Source organism: Gadus morhua, chromosome 19, assembly GCF_902167405.1.
Source record: "Gadus morhua chromosome 19, gadMor3.0, whole genome shotgun sequence".
In the NCBI taxonomy this organism is placed as follows: Eukaryota; Metazoa; Chordata; class Actinopteri; order Gadiformes; family Gadidae; genus Gadus; species Gadus morhua.
Window position 1 is genome coordinate 14,385,967 of NC_044066.1, and position 15,494 is coordinate 14,401,460.

At 43.1% G+C, this 15,494-nt stretch overlaps 2 protein-coding genes across 5 annotated transcripts; one reads left to right on the plus strand and one right to left on the minus strand.

Annotated features, from left to right (window-relative positions):
- Positions 1-428: 428 nt before the first annotated feature.
- Positions 429-13,274, plus strand: LOC115532262 (NXPE family member 3-like). 3 transcript variants are annotated; one of them, XM_030341923.1, is made up of 6 exons: positions 429-519; positions 8,209-8,437; positions 10,842-11,602; positions 11,684-11,754; positions 11,860-12,078; positions 12,188-13,274. In XM_030341923.1, exons 2-6 carry the CDS (start codon positions 8,288-8,290, stop codon positions 12,730-12,732), a joined length of 1,746 nt encoding a protein of 581 aa, XP_030197783.1. In that variant the 5' UTR covers positions 429-519; positions 8,209-8,287; the 3' UTR covers positions 12,733-13,274. The 3 variants fall into 3 exon arrangements, with proteins under 3 accessions (XP_030197783.1, XP_030197784.1, XP_030197785.1); XM_030341924.1 differs by lacking the exon at positions 429-519 and having other exon boundaries at positions 8,206-8,437; XM_030341925.1 differs by lacking the exon at positions 429-519 and having other exon boundaries at positions 10,866-11,602.
- On the minus strand, positions 1,484-4,706 carry LOC115532254 (zinc finger protein 862-like). 2 transcript variants are annotated; one of them, XM_030341906.1, is made up of 6 exons: positions 4,065-4,706; positions 3,724-3,950; positions 3,198-3,565; positions 2,693-3,089; positions 2,294-2,602; positions 1,484-2,064 (listed from the first exon to the last, which is right to left on the minus strand). In XM_030341906.1, the coding sequence occupies exons 1-6, from the start codon at positions 4,256-4,258 to the stop codon at positions 1,757-1,759; spliced, it is 1,803 nt and encodes a 600-aa protein (XP_030197766.1). In that variant the 5' UTR covers positions 4,259-4,706; the 3' UTR covers positions 1,484-1,756. The 2 variants fall into 2 exon arrangements, with proteins under 2 accessions (XP_030197766.1, XP_030197768.1); XM_030341908.1 differs by lacking the exon at positions 2,294-2,602.
- Positions 13,275-15,494: the final 2,220 nt, after the last annotated feature.

A 15,494-nucleotide genomic window follows, 5' to 3' on the forward strand; every position in this document is an offset into this window, starting at 1 on the left:
GGAATGCTGAGAGAATGCTGGATAGTCGAGAAAAAGAAGACTAAATATGCAAAGATGTTACGTGCAATCTAACAACTGCACGCAGGTCTCTGGCATATAAAATAAGACTATTGCTATTCTGTCGATCAATCAATTTCACCTGACCGGCTGTTCTGATCATCTCCGAGGTCCGGGACTATTGTTTAATGGTCTATGTTTTACGGATTTGCCTTCTATGGGCAAAAACTGACATTCAATAAGCTCCAATGCGACTGCATGAATAAGTCCCCAACGGAGAGTGGCACACCTGGTATGTGTTGAAGGGTGAGGTCGACGAGGTGATGTGGAGTAGGCGTGTTGATGCACACGCCTACTTAATCCTCCTGATGAATGTCGGATATCAAGTACAACTACTATAAGAACACGTAAGGCAGAGCGAGACGACAAAGAAGTAGGAAAGGAAGAAGAACGCAAGTGGCCGGCTCCCTCCAGCAGCAGATCAGCATCTGATGAATTTTTTCTTCTTCATGTAAGACTAAGGTAATCTCTATTTGATTTTATACTGTTATTGAAATATAAATGCATAGAGTCTCCAAGGTCTCCTTCTACTGTGCTTAACCAACCTTGTTGAAAACATACCAAAAGAACGATCTATAAATAAGTAGTCTGGCTGAACGGAAGTGGACAGCGTCTATTGCCTAGCGTCGGATTTGGCCGCGACTCCTCCCCTTCCGGTTGCTGGCATTCCCCCCGCTGAGACCTACTCTTACTAAGGATGAATCACAAAGAGTGACCTAAGAGTGACGCACCGTTGCTATGGTTTACGTCAATTCTCGTGCACAAGTTTATTAGCGGTCAGTTCGGTGATTGGTTGTTCAGACGAGCCCACTAAATCACAGAAAAACAAGGAAATAGCCTAGTCTAGAAATGAATTCCTATTAAGTAGTTATAGTGCAGTTAGCAGAATACACGCATGATGACAAGTTTGTGCCGACTAATGACGTTGTAGCCTGCACGTTCGAGAGAGAGAGAGAGAGAGGGAGAGAAAGCAAACAATAAAAATACGTACAATTGAAAAATTGAAAGAAAATAAATGTTATGAACTACGCAAATGTGTGTTCACTGATTTGTGCCAGGGTGTTTACCTAAAATGTGTATTCACAAAGTGATCCCTAAATCCCAGTCCACTCGGTTCCACACGGCCAAATTCATTGTCATGTTAATCGCCATCAACATCGTGGTCATCGTCCTCTTCATCGTCGTCGTCATCATTATCGTCTGGCTGTAGAATGTCCCTCCGCTTGCAGAGGTTGTGTAGAATGCACATACAGTGATGACTGTGCTTGCCCTCTCTGGGGTGAGGCGCAGGCCTTGACATTAAGCATTTTAAGCCACTTGCCCGAAGGACAAGTGGCTGTATTGTTTTACTTGCCCGATGGCAAAATGTACTTGCCCAAAATGGAAAACGTCGGCCTATTAAGAAAATGTATAAAACAGGTATTTGTTTGATTTTATAATAATTTATTATAATGTAAATACAAATACAAAACATAACAATTATGGTCTGCAAAGCTGTCAAACCACCTGTCAGCCCAACAGAAGAAAGGGCCTCAAAATGTATTTCATTCTCTGAACCGAGGAAACCTAGCATGGTGAGACCAGCTTGAACTCGCGGTCTTTACTTAAAATACATAACCGTTTGTGATGGAAAAAAAATACAAAAAGACAATGAACAGTGTAGATTAACTTTGGCAAAACGGAATTGTGGACTAGGGCTTCAAATTTCCGTTTCATTCTCTGAGCCCTGCCTATACTCCCAGGGGTTGAACCCTGGCCGACGCTGTCTTTGGCAGGTTGTCCACCACCTGTGAACTGCAGCTTCGGCATTAAACTTATCCAGTGGGGGGCCCTCCACTGACAGGAACATCAGTCTCTGCAGCTGAAGAGAGGAAAGACTCGACCTCCAGTCAGTCTTCACTCTCTTCATTGTAGAAAAGCCCCGCTCACACACTGCCGTGTTTACTGGCAGGATCAGGTACACCTCCATGAGGGGGGCCAAGCTCTTGAAGCGTTCTCGCCTTTCCTCTGAAACACAGAAATGAGAATTTCATAAAAATTAAAAGAAATGAACCATAGAAAATACTAAACAACTTGTCTCAAAACATTTGTCACACACCTGACTCCCACTTGTTTTTTAAAATAATATTTAAAGATGAACAGTGTTGAACTGCTCTATATGAAAAGTCTCCTAAGATAAATTATATGATTTGGCACTTTACTAATCTGTCACACATTCTACACTCTATATTCACACCTGACTGCAAGACACTCATGAAGAGCTCCCTCATCGGCACTGCTGCTCGTCCCTTGGCAAAGATCTTGTAGTGGTTGTACTCAGCTAAAACCTCATCGACTTCAATGCCAGCTTTTCTCAATAGCTCCTGATAGAACGTGGCCATCTCCCTCATCTCATCGACACCACACTGCCTGAACCTCTCATTTTCAACTGGGTCAGCACGGTTGCATGCTGGCCAGGACGATGGGTCAAAAGCCCTAAACTTTGCAACCATGCCTCCTTGCTGCAGATCCTTCAGCCTCTCTTCCAAATGATTGATGATCAAATCTGTTAACAGGAAATGTTAATGATAATCATTACTTATTTACTGTAAAGGTTCATTAATCAATCCAAATCACACACATCATTTTTTCTTACCAATCACCTCGATCCTCTCTGCTTCAAGCGTGTTGTGGGTTGGATTCTGGAACCTCACTCCTTTATACACGCCAGTCTCCTTTATGGCCTGGTTGACCTTGGCCATTTGGGGACCCATGTCTACCCTCAATGAAGTGAGTTCCCAGAAACAGGCCTCCTGGCTCTCAACTGCCTGACACACAGTCAGGTCATCTTTTTGAAACATTTTGCTCAAGGTGGCAAGGTGGTTAAAAACATCACACATGAAGTGGGGGAAGAGCAAATTATCGCATCTTTTCAGGTAGGAAAGGACCTGTTTGGCCCTGCCGAGAACTGCAGCTGAAGGCTTAGGGAACCTCTCCACAGACGCCATGTCTTCAAAATGTGCAATCAGTACAGGATAGCTGTCACACACAATCTGTAAAAGATATTATCATTACTGTATTGCACCATTTTCTATTGGTCAAATTATAAACAAGAGGATTAACTCAACAGGTTATGTTTAATAATTTACTAAAATTCTGACCTTGATTGCACGATGCACATAGGGAAGCCAGCGGGCGCCATGTAGATTTGATGGCTTCAACACCTTTTCTTCAAGTGCCTCTGCAATCATTCTGAGCTCTCTGACAGCCTTGGGGGAGTAGTGGTACTGATCGTACAGGTTTTTTAGCATTGTCTGCATTTGCTCCATCTTTTTGTGGGTTTTAATTGCCTTTACGATGCCAAGCTCTAATCTATGGGCAACACAGTGGATTGAGATGAGGGGGTGGTTGAGTTCCTTCTGCAGAAGCGCTGCAACGCCATTTCTGCAGCCCACATTCACAGCTGCCCCATCGCTGCCAAACCCAACTAATTTCTCCTTCCAATCAATAATGCCAGCTTCCTCAAAAGCTGAACAAAAAAGAAAAATGTAAATCATTAGATAAACATTATGCAAGGCAATTTTATTTGATTAGCATATTTCATATACAAAGGTATTTTATGAAACAGATAGCTTAAAAGGAGAAATTTCGATTCATCAGCAGTATTTCATTTAATCCCTATAGTACCTGCATGGATGGCATCCAGGATGCCATTTGCATTGCCATGTTTAACGTCTTGGATAGACAAGTAGGCATTGACTGGCCCATCCGTTGCTAGAAAGCGAACATAAATGAGTTCATTCTCTAATGTAGCGCTGTCTGTTGCCCCATCAATGAGAATTGAAAAGTATATGGCTTTTTTAATTTTATCCAGCAACTTTTCCCTCTCCACATCGTAAATGTCTACGATGAACCTGAAAATTGGACAGAAGTGTATTTTATTTTACATGGGATGACATTCTTTGTTTAGTAAATAAATGTTAAGCCAAGAAGGATTGGAAACGTTGGTAATAAGTGCTGTTGCATACCTAGCACAGGCTTTGTCAGACTGGTAACAGCCTGGAAGACTTCCTCCAGTCCTGTTGATCAGGCCATTAAGGGATGAAAAGTGGGTAAAGGGCACTTCTTGTTTTGCTACATAATATGCTGCATGCATAATGTTCGTCATTTTTAGACGCAGAGCGTCATCCATCTTTTGCAGTCCTTCGATGACAGCTGGCATGGGTGCTTCTGTTCCTCTGGCGGCAACGGCACAGTGCTCGTGCCTTTTGCTCTTGCCATGAGCCTCTAAAATATTGTGCCGGAAGGACTTTGTGCCAATATATAGAGAGGATGTACTGCAATAAGAACATCAACATGGTTAATAATTAAGCCTTGACAAAAAATAAGATTGAACTAAATGGTTACAGTTTTACACTGAAGTCTGTGACCCATCAGAATGTATGACAGTAAATGGGCAGTTGTTTTTTATATATAGAATATAATTCCTTTACTGTAATTGTAACAACCCAGTCACACAGTGAAGTATAAAATGTGTGATAACTACGTTGGTACACAGTAGCCGCGTTTACATGGACACATCTATGCCGCATAGATTTCTATGCGGCATAGAAAATGGTCATGTATACGCCTCATTCGGAATACAATTATCTGTTCGGCATAGATTCTATGCCGAATAGAATAGGTGGTGTAGTCCATTTTAAATCGCCATGTATACACTTATTCCGCATAGATTGGGGTTTAACTTAGAGCAGCCGCAGTAGTTCACTGAGCTCCGTCGGTACTTTTAAGCACACCGAACTTCACCGCTGTCAAGGAAAGTGGATTTATTGCCTGATTCACGTCTTTGTTATCACTCCGTAAAAGTAGTCCGGTAAGCGTGTCCGGTTGCTAAGCGACGGGACATGGGTGTTTATTAATGAGGTGTCCGCGCGCGTCCGAGATAACTGTAAATTAGTAGGCTACTACTAGTACTTTTGCAGGGTGAACGTTAAAATACTTCTTAACTTAGAGAGATGGCAGCTGCAGTAGTGCGCAATTGGACCTTCGAGGATTCCTGGTCACTAAATTCCCGTAAGACCACTCTCTCCCACCAGTCTTGGCTGCGGACTCGCATCCAAATTCCTCTTGTTTGCGGCGGAGCATAGGGTAAATATAAAGATCTGACGAGAAATTTACGTTGCTGCGCTGTCCTCCTCCTCCTTAATTGAAGGAGCAGGCAGAGAAAAGCTCTCTCCTGCTGTGCTTTCATTAAAATCAAATTTAAAATCCCCGATAGTGATAAGACACTCATTATGTCGCCGCCGGTCCAGAGACGTGTCAGGTGTGCGGGAGAGACATAACGGACACTTTTGTTACTGCCATGTATACAGTACATTCGGAACACATTTTAGGAACAGATCTATGCCGCATAGATTTCTATGCGGCATAGATCTGCCATGTAAACGCGGCTACTGTCGCTAAGTTCGCCTATGCCTATGGCGCCGGCCCTGCATTATCCCTTACTTATATGATATAGACCCTATAGTATAGTCTGTGGTATAAAGGCTGGGACGAATTTCAAATTATAAATATCTGTACACTTTATGTTGAAAGTATAGACCGTCGCGATTCCCATTGAAACGAATGGCGCGGTGATTCGGTCTTCAAAACGAGAGCTGATAAATTGTGAAATATGAATTAAACTGTAATCGGACAAGGCGGTTATGTGCTATAGACCCGCCTAGAGAATCTGTGGTATAAAGGCTGGGACGAATTTCGAATTATGATTATGTACAATGCATAACGTTAGCTCTCCGGCTCATTGCTGAGCGGACTAGAATACCTCCCGTTGCCAAGTCGTAGCTAAGGTGCGTCCTATTTACTGGAGGACTCATTTCTCTTTCATCACAATTGAACAGTGCGCAGGCAGACAGACAGACACTAATGTGACGTTACTCCCGATAAAACTCGCCCTAATTAAATAGGCTATTGTTAAAATAGGAAGGGGATAGTGAATTGTGTTTCTACTTACGTGTCTGCTTTTGTCGGAAACTCCCGGCAGGTAAAGCAAAACATCTCGTCCTTTTCCTTGTCATGACGGACCCACGGAAAATTCTCAATCCAACTTATTAAAAAGTTCCTTTGCCTTTTAGTTTCGTATCCCGACGGGCCCGGGGTCTCGTTTTCAGGTGTCTTTCTTTTATTTGCGTTACATTTACCCGGCACTTGGCCAGTTTTCGGAGGCTGAAGGAACATAACGTGACTTATTTGTAGCGGTTGTCGTACGCCGGAGCCCGGAGGTGACGGGGGAAATTATTGTTACGATTCTTCTTTTCTGTTTGGCCGAAAACCGCAGCACAGCGCTGTAGAAAGCTCCGCTTCCGCGATATAGGACGTTTATTTTGTCAATTTAGTGTATTTTCAAAGAAAAAAAATCACTTGCCCGAACGGGCAACTACACGTCACATTTTATATGCACGATCACAGAGTTTACCTGCCCCGGGCAAGCGGCAACCGTTAATGTCGAGGGCTGAGGCGTATTTAGCCGTGGAGGACATGAAACGTTTCATCTGCCCAATTCCTCTCTCCACAACATTTCGTGTATGTTTGTGTGCTCTAACGTATATGGAGGAAAACGGTAAACAATAAAAAAAAAAAAAAAAAAAAAACATTTTACCTTTTTTTTTTTTACCCCCCCACCCCCGTCAACAACCTGGCGCAGGGGGGCCCATCAGTACCTATAGTATAGGGGCCCAGGATTTGGTGCTACGGCCCTGGTTATACGCATAGGACTGAGCGTAATCTGTGCAATCACTTACATGTTATACTTTAACTGTGCTCCCGGTTGTGGATTGAGGTAGGGTGTCAAGAGCCACGTCTTGCAGGGATAGCCACTGTCACCCAGCAAGTGACACCCAACTCCTACATGGTGCCTCTCAAAAAGCTGCCTCAGACCGCTCTCCATTTAAATGCGCGAATCATGGGTAGCTCCAGGCCACTTTGCAACAACATCCAGCAGGCTATGTTAAAATTTGCATCAAAAACAACCTGCGTGTTGATGGAATGCACCTTCTTCCTATTGACAAACACTATTTTTACGTGCGTCTCGTCAATAGCACCGACAACACCTGGCATACCTGCAACTGCCATGAAGTTGGCTTTGATCCTCCTGTGTAATTGTTGAATGTCCAAAGGAAACCGGATAAACTGTTGGATGATATGTGGTCTAGAGTGCGCGTTGATAGTTTGGTTTATGGCACGGCTGACTGATGGTTGCGATATTCCTAAATCGTCGGCATTGCAAAGTTGCATTTTCCCTGTTGCTAAATAACGTAGTGTTGCCAAACATTTTATTTCGGGACTAATCGGATTATTCCTGTTTGTCGGGGATGTTATTGCATCCCGCACCAACTCCACAACAAGTTTAATACCCTCACGATTTAGCCTATATCTCTTCATTAACACAGTCTTCCATTGTCTCCAGCCATTTTACGATTCTTTGTGAATAGGTATTACTGAGTGGGGAGTCCTCTTGAGGACTTTTAAGCTCTCCTAGACTTAGGTGCTACTTTGAGGCCTAAAATACTTTGTGAATTGCTCTTAGTAATAAAAGTTAGGAGTCCAAAATGTAAGAGTGTCACGCCCATTATTTTTAGGAGTTACTCATAAATTCGCCAGTTAGGACCTACTTTAAGCCCTAAGATCCTTTGTGAATACGGCCCCTGATCTTTACAATCAGGATGAAACTTAACACTGAATTGTGCACAAAATAGTAATACTACGAAAGAGACCGAGGGGGGTAAGGGCTCTCAACCTGAATGTTGGAGAAGGCTACCTAGTTACGTTTCATGAGATCTTGAAATAAGATAAAGGACGGAACGTGCTTGGGTCGGGCTCATAACTGGGGGGTTTGTTTACCAGTGACAGAAATCCAAGGGGAGGCCAAGAGTTATATTGCTTTCATAGAAATTCTTGGATCACAAAACAATCCACTACTTCACCCAAAAACTCAAACATGGCAAATGCATTAAATATGATATTAAAATAATATTAAGATTATGAATTTGTCAATGCTACTCAACAAAAGAAACTTGGTCACAGAGCACGGTTGAATGTACCAATATTCAAATGATTCCCAACCTGAATTTGAAAGAAAAATGTTGTGCTAATGGGCCCTGATGTCATTGACAGGTAACAAAACCATCTAGCAGCACTTCCTGTTTATTTGGACACATAAACAGGCTCTAACCCTACAACCATCACAACCACCATGTTGACCGATAAACAAGAAGCGGCAGCTAACACTGGGCAACCGAAGGGGGACCCCGTGAGTCGACTTCTGTCCAGGCGTGCCCTCATCTTCTTTCTCCTCGCACTCTCTGGTCTCATCTTCCTGTTGCGCAACATTCTCACTCTGGAGGTTAGTGTTGCATTGGTCATATTGGGTGTGTTACCAAGTGACATTTAGCTTAATACTACAATTCCCTAGTGAATCAGTGGGCTTTTAGGTCGAATAATCCAATTTGCTTTCCTTAATTATATTTGTATTGCAACTTGCTGCTGGCCCTACTGAATATACATACAAAATACACCTTAATAAACGCCATTCTTTTAATTTATAGCACTTTTTAGGGCACTCAACGCGTTATGCAGAGTAGGCCTGACACTTTTGAGAAAAATTAAGTTGGAACAGATATCGAACCATAACCTTGGAAATAGTCTATCAACTAATCAATATGAAATGCCACTATGCATAACAAGAAAATTGGCTATGCAATGAGCGAAAAAGAAAACTGAATTAGAACTTCACAGCGCAAAAATAACCTGCCAACTAAACAGGAGACGGCAGCAAGAGTAACGCCTATAATGTCAATAAATTAATTCCTTTAATTTGTTAGCTAGGAAAACCAGTCTATCAACATGATCCGGATCAGGTGCGGCTCTCTTTTTGTTAACGATGTTATCTGCCGTGGAGAACAAACGTTCGGAGCGCACAGACAGACATGACATGGTCACCCTAGACATGCCTGTCTAGTAGGGATGGGCAAAATGATTCTTTTCCGGGAACTAGTTCTTTCAGTTCAGTTCACTATAACGATTCGTTTATTTGATTCGTTCGTTTTGATTCGTTCGTTACGTCAGATTACATCTTAAAAAAAAATAAAAAATAAAAAAACTTTTTTTTATAATTGGTCATGGGTCCGGATAGGACCGTCAAGACCGCAGTCCGCCGTTTGGAGATGCCTGCTATTTAGTATGGTGATCGTCCCACCAATATTTATACCACTTGCTTACTCTCTATATTTCATTCATGGTTTTACATTAATAATTTTATTTTATTTTACATTTAATTCTTCATTGTTCAGGCATTACAGAACTTGCATGGTCATAAATAAAAAATACGAACTGCAGTTTAATTTCTTTGTTTGTTCTTAAATTGACGTAGAATGGAGCAAAGACTCCTGGGATTGGGAAATGCGTTTATCCAATAAACAGATGGAGGTCAAGTCTATTTTCGAAAAAATGTAGGGGGATATATGAGTCGAATGGTATGACCCAAGATACGTCAGACAGAGAAAGCGCGCATATTCGACGGTACCGCCTTGTCATTGGTTTACCCAGGTGCCATTCCAACACCATTGCTACCTCTCATTGGCTGAATCTTTGAGAAAGTTGTAGACTCAATCAATGGAAGTCGCGGGGAGACGGAGCTCTGTTCGTTTGTATATTTTATTTACGTGACCATATGTTTGGTTTATGTTAAAAAAAAGAATCAAAGAACCAGTTCTTCTTGTTTTGGGGAACCAGTTCTTGTCGTTCACGTTCGGGATTCGTTCGTTGTAACGAATCAGTCGCGACCGACACATCCCTACTGTCTAGGGTGACCAGATCAGAATCAGATCAGAATCAGAAATTCTTTATTGATCCCCGGGGGGAAATTGTTGTTCCATTGTTGTTCCAGGTGCTCCATACAATATAAATATAAATACCATACAAGCTAACTAAAGATTATAAATAAATAAATAAATGCAATACAATACAATAAAATGAAAGTAAGAAGTGGACATCTCTTAGTATAGTGGGTTATATTTACAATTCGATATACATTGCAAATAGCAATGAAAATTAAGAATAAATTATAGTTTGTTTATAGATTAAATTATAAATTATAAACAAATTATAGATGACAAGACTATTAACTATTAATTAAGTCTATTAAGACTTAATTAATAGTTAATACAGGTAATATTACCACTTGTAGTTTTGCGTTGTATTCCATAAGAATAGACTATACTAATTCAAAGCAATAAGAGGGAATGACTGTTCTTGTGCTATTGGCCCTTTACAGGGCCCCAATGATGCCTTGGTTATTATCATTGTTACTCATATCCTATAACGGCTTTATTTACAGTAATTAGACAGTAATTAGGAGGTTATATTTGGTGAAATCTTAATTAATGTAGTAAGGGTAAAATAAGGTTAGATAGAATAAGGTATTAATATGTGTCTAATAATGACTAAAAAGGGCCAGTATGTTACTAATGGGTAAGCACCTAGTTAATGGTGAATATGTGTATCTTAATATAAAGTGCTACCATAAATCTTGAAATCAAATAGGGAACTAAACAGGCTTTCCAACGGAATGAGATTTATTGCCAAAAAGCATTAGTACCACAGAGAAATAATCAACCAAACAAATTTCCTTACTTTTTGTGCTGAGTTTATGTATATATATATTGTTTTGTGCCTTAGTTATCAAGACAACTATCCAATGCCACAGTCAGCCTCACTTTAAACCGGACCTCCCTTCTCGCCCTCCTCAGAACACCGCGTCTATGCATTTTCAGCCCCAGAACAGCAGCCACCCTGCCTTAGCCCAGAAGGGACCCCTCCCTCCGTACAAGAACCACACCATCTGCAGCCACCTGGAGCCCACCCCCGACGAAGCCCTGGAGGACCGCGCCCTCCTCGACGCCATCGTCTGGCCCAAGCCCCCCGCCCCCACGTCCCTCAACCAGACCAGTGACCCCGTCCACAGCCTGTTCGCCATTCTGCCCTCCAAGGGCGGGAGGGAGCGGCGTGTGGGGGACCAGCTTGAGGCCCTGGTCCAGATGCAGGACTTCCAGGGCCGTCCCAAGCACTACGGGGGGGACTTCCTGGTGGCACGGCTGCACTCCCCGAAGCTGGGGGCAGGAGTGGCGGGCACGGTGGTTGACCACCTCAACGGCTCCTACTCTGCGCTGTTCCCCCTGCTGTGGGAGGGTCCGGCCCAGGTGACGATCACCATGGTGCACTCCAGCGAGGCGGTGGCCGTGCTGCAGCGGCTCCGGGAGCAGCGGTCCGACCGCTTCTTCTTCCGGAGTCTGTTTCGCTCGGGCAAGCTGTCTGAGAACACCGTGTGCAACATGTGCCTGCCGCACAATCGGCCGCAGGAGCCGCTGTGCAACTACACAGACCTCCACACCGGGGAGCCCTGGTACTGCATGAAGCCCAAGCGGCTGAGCTGTGACACCAGGATCAACCATTTCAAGGGAGGCTACAAGAAGGACCTCGTCACCAACAAAGAAGCGCTGCTCTTTCAGAGGTCAGGCGCTGAACCCTGCTTTATCCTTCATTTATAACTTTGGAAATGTTCTTTATCCTTGTTTGTTTTTATTACTCACAGCCGTGTAAACATCAAAGTTGTCATCCATGCGTCAGGACCTGATCGGATAGATGTACTTCCAAAGAAGATAGGTACACAATCATTGCTACGCTTAATGGAGGAGGTTGCTTATGTGGTGGTGGTGCCCACTTGTATGTATTTCATCTTGTGACATTTGTGTCATTCTCATATCCTAGATGACCCAGAGTTACGAAACCGCAGCATCGAGCCAGGGCCGGTCCAGTACAATCCTTCTGGGTATTACTACAAAGGCTCCTGGAGGTTATTCGATGGAACACCTGTTCGCCAGTTTGACGCCAAATCGATCACCCAGTGCCTGACTGGCAAGGTGATGAATATGTACGGAGACTCCACGATGAGGCAGTGGTTTGAGTACCTCAGAGCGTTTGTACCAGGTGAGCACCGACACCCTTCTCTCTGTGCCAACGATTCTGTGGCCATTCCTCATGTCCCATTGATCATTTCCAATGTGCTCGTTCATTCTGTCTCTCCTACAAACCAAAGAGTTCAACCTGCGCAGCACATCGACGGCAGGGCCCTTCATGGCGGTGGACTGTCAACACAACATCCTGTTGAATTACCGCTGTCACAACGTACCCATCGGCTTCCCCACCATCATCGCCAGCGAGCTCCGCTACGTGGCCAACGAGCTGGACCGCTTGCCTGGAGGCCCCAACACCGTGGTGGCCCTCAGCCTCTGGGCCCACTTCAGCCCCTACCCCGTGGAGGTATACATACGCCGCATGCGGCACATCCGCCGGGCGCTGGAACGGCTCCTGGTCCGGGGCCCCGGCACCCTGGTGATCATCCGCTCACCTAACTTAAGGGCCCTGGACAAGGAGTACAGCCTGAACCACAGCGACTGGTTCTCGCTGCAGCTCGGCAGGGTTCTCAGGAACATGTTCATGGGCCTGGCTGTTGTGTTTGTGGACGCCTGGGAGATGACCTTAGCCCATCATAGCCCCCACAATATCCACCCGCCCCCGGACATCATCAAGAACACGATCAGTCTCATCCTGACTCAGGTGTGTCCTGCAAAGAAGAGCTAGTGGAAGAAAGGGAGAAAAGTTGGAAGAGGCGTGCCGTCCAAGTGCTTGGAACATCGTTGGGTTATCCTGATTCTCTTGCCATGAGCAAGTTACTTGTTACTCTTACTTTTTACAAAGGGGTATTTTTTTTTGATACGAGGAGCTTTGCATAAAGAGGCCTTTATGTAAAGCCCCTTGTACTGGATTCCAATAGACTTGATTGTGGAGCAACTAGGCCTGCCTCTACCAATCAGCTCATCCCCCTTATCAGTTCCCATCAAAGGGAAACGGTTGGGCAAGGCCTCCCTTTGATGGGAACTGATAAGGGGGATGAGCTGATTGGTAGAGGCAGGCCTACCTGCTCTCTCTAATCGCTCTCTCTCTCTTTGGTCTGCCGATGATAACCCTGCTTGTTCTGAATTACTAGCTTATTTGTTAACTTAAATATGTATATATATATATTAGAGCTGTCCGTTAAACGCGTTATTAACGGCGTTAACGCAAACCAAATTTAACGGCGTTAGAAATTTTATCGCGCGATTAACGCAATTATTTTATAAACAAAAAAATTTTTTTTTTTTTTTTTTCTTTGGCTCAAAACAAAGAAGCAGTAGCCTGACTGCTATGTTCAAATGACATTTGTTCAAAGCAGTCGTTTAATTGCACTATAGGCTCTTTTTTTGTATCGTCCTGTTTTGATCAGTGTATATGCCAATGTTGTTATCAATAAAAAATCATTGGCACAAGGCAAGCCGATGCACTTCACCATGTTGATAAGAGAATTAAAATGAGAAGAATTATGGGACAAATAAATCAAGGGATATTTAGCATAGAAAAAGAATTTGCGATTAATCGCGATTAGAGTTAACTATGACATTAATGCGATTAATCACGATTAAATATTTTAATCGCTTGACAGCTCTAATATATATATATATATATATTCCCCTCTCCCCCCTACCAGCGTCTATAGTGAACCGTGTGTTCCTGTTAGCCTGATCCTTTTGTCAATTCTTTGCTGCCACCTTGCAGGTCAGGAGTGTCACTTGAAACTGTACTTTTGGATTAGTTTAGGGTGGAGAAGGTAACTTCACGTATGGTCTACTTAGCAGCTCGAGCGCTTCGCCTTCCTTTGTTAGCTGCTAGTTTAGCTGTTTTGTTTGGTTATTTTCTTTGACAATACACGAGTTCCAAGACCCTGTTGCATGTCTTGCGGTGTCCTACTTTTGTGTTTTATGTTCACCTGGTCTCTGATGGCTGAGTAAACACACTTTCACCATTATCTGTTGTTTCCAGCTCATTGTTATTCACCAACCACTTGCTCATCTACCTTCCATAACCCAGCCTTTTACATCCCTGACCTCCCCCACTATCCCCTTGACAGGTGGGTTGTAACGGTGTTGATGAAATATGTCGAACCCCCTCGGCCCCTGAGCTTGCTTTCGAGTCTAGAGGGGACTATGGTGTTAAATTCTGAACTATAATCCACAAACACCTTCTTCACACAGGAGTTCCTCTTGTCAAGGTGATTTCTGTTTTCCTGAACTGTTATTGATAGTTTAAACTGACAATACCCTCTCTGATGACAGGGCCTGCCAAGTCAGAAGGTTTATTCTTGTTTTTTCTGAAAAAGCGCCTCTTGGGGCGGTATTAGTCAGAAGTGCTATGTAAAATGGTCAATAAAATTCAAAAATAATAATAAGTTCATATGTTTAAGCAGGAAAACCGGCATACATAGGTAAACAACCATGCTGTCAACATCAGTAGAAATATTGGGTTGAAAAATATGTGTTAAATAGAGCTGAGATAAAGGAGATCTCAGAAAAATGGGGGACGGAATAGCTAATCAGGCACAATATGGCCAAAAGAGGGAACGTTCGATTCAGTACTGTGTGGGGAGATGGAAGTAATGATAAAAAACTACAAGCATAAGAAAAAAGGAAAGAAGGCCCTAGTGAAAAGGGAAAGAGATAGTATAGTAAGGCCCGACCGATATTGATTTTTGAGTGCCGATGCCGATGCCGATTATTTTCAGAGAAAAATTACGATTACGATTTAATCGGCCGATTAAAAAAAAAAAAAAAAAAAAAAAAAAAAGCATATGAAACGTAGTTTTTGATACCTTAAATATACTTTAAACACTTTTGACGAATATGTGAATTGAATGCAGAACCTTTGAGTGTTTTAGAATACATTTACAGTCAAAAATGAGTGTAATGTAAAATGTAAAATAACAACTAACTCCTAATGTGCTGCGCTCGTTAGCAGTGACTAACACGTGCGTGCTGAGCAGTATGGTCTCACCGTTAGAGTCTACAGTATAACAAATTAACATGGCCTGGGACCTAAAGAAAAACAGGCACAACATGCTCAAACAACGCGTCCTGTGTACATTGGTGAGGTGAGCGCGCAGTTGCCTGAGCGAGCGTGCTTTCATGTTGTACGGTAAAATTCAATCTCCTCTTTTTTACTCCAGCTAAAGTTGTTAGTTAGCAAGGCGAGTAGGAGCGCAATCTGCAGGATACTAACCGCAATAACATTTAAAAATAAAAAAAAAAATCGGTTGTAATCGGCGTCTTTTTGGCCGATGCCGATTATTTTCAAAAAGGCTATAATCGGCCGATTAAATCGGCAGGCCGATAAATCGGTCGGGCCCTATAGTATAGTATTGCCATTGTTCAGAAAAGATGGAGAGCTATGGAGGCAGAGAGAAAAGACAGCAAGGGAAATGGTTAGTGGGGTTGGTAAAGGGGTAGAATCACCACATTGCAAGGCAAATCCAC

Excerpts from the sequence above, each read along its gene's own strand:
- LOC115532262 (XM_030341923.1), top strand. The coding sequence starts at position 8,288 with ATGTTGACCGATAAACAAGAAGCGGCAGCTAACACTGGGCAACCGAAG. Across the intron at positions 11,603-11,683 it reads GAAGCGCTGCTCTTTCAGAG|CCGTGTAAACATCAAAGTTG; the intron begins GTCAGGCGCTGA and ends TATTACTCACAG. Across the intron at positions 12,079-12,187 it reads CCTCAGAGCGTTTGTACCAG|AGTTCAACCTGCGCAGCACA; the intron begins GTGAGCACCGAC and ends TACAAACCAAAG.
- LOC115532254 (XM_030341906.1), bottom strand. The coding sequence starts at position 4,258 with ATGCCAGCTGTCATCGAAGGACTGCAAAAGATGGATGACGCTCTGCGT. Across the intron at positions 3,951-4,064 it reads TCTGACAAAGCCTGTGCTAG|GTTCATCGTAGACATTTACG; the intron begins GTATGCAACAGC and ends TCCAATTTTCAG. Across the intron at positions 2,065-2,293 it reads CATGAGTGTCTTGCAGTCAG|AGGAAAGGCGAGAACGCTTC; the intron begins GTGTGAATATAG and ends TCTGTGTTTCAG.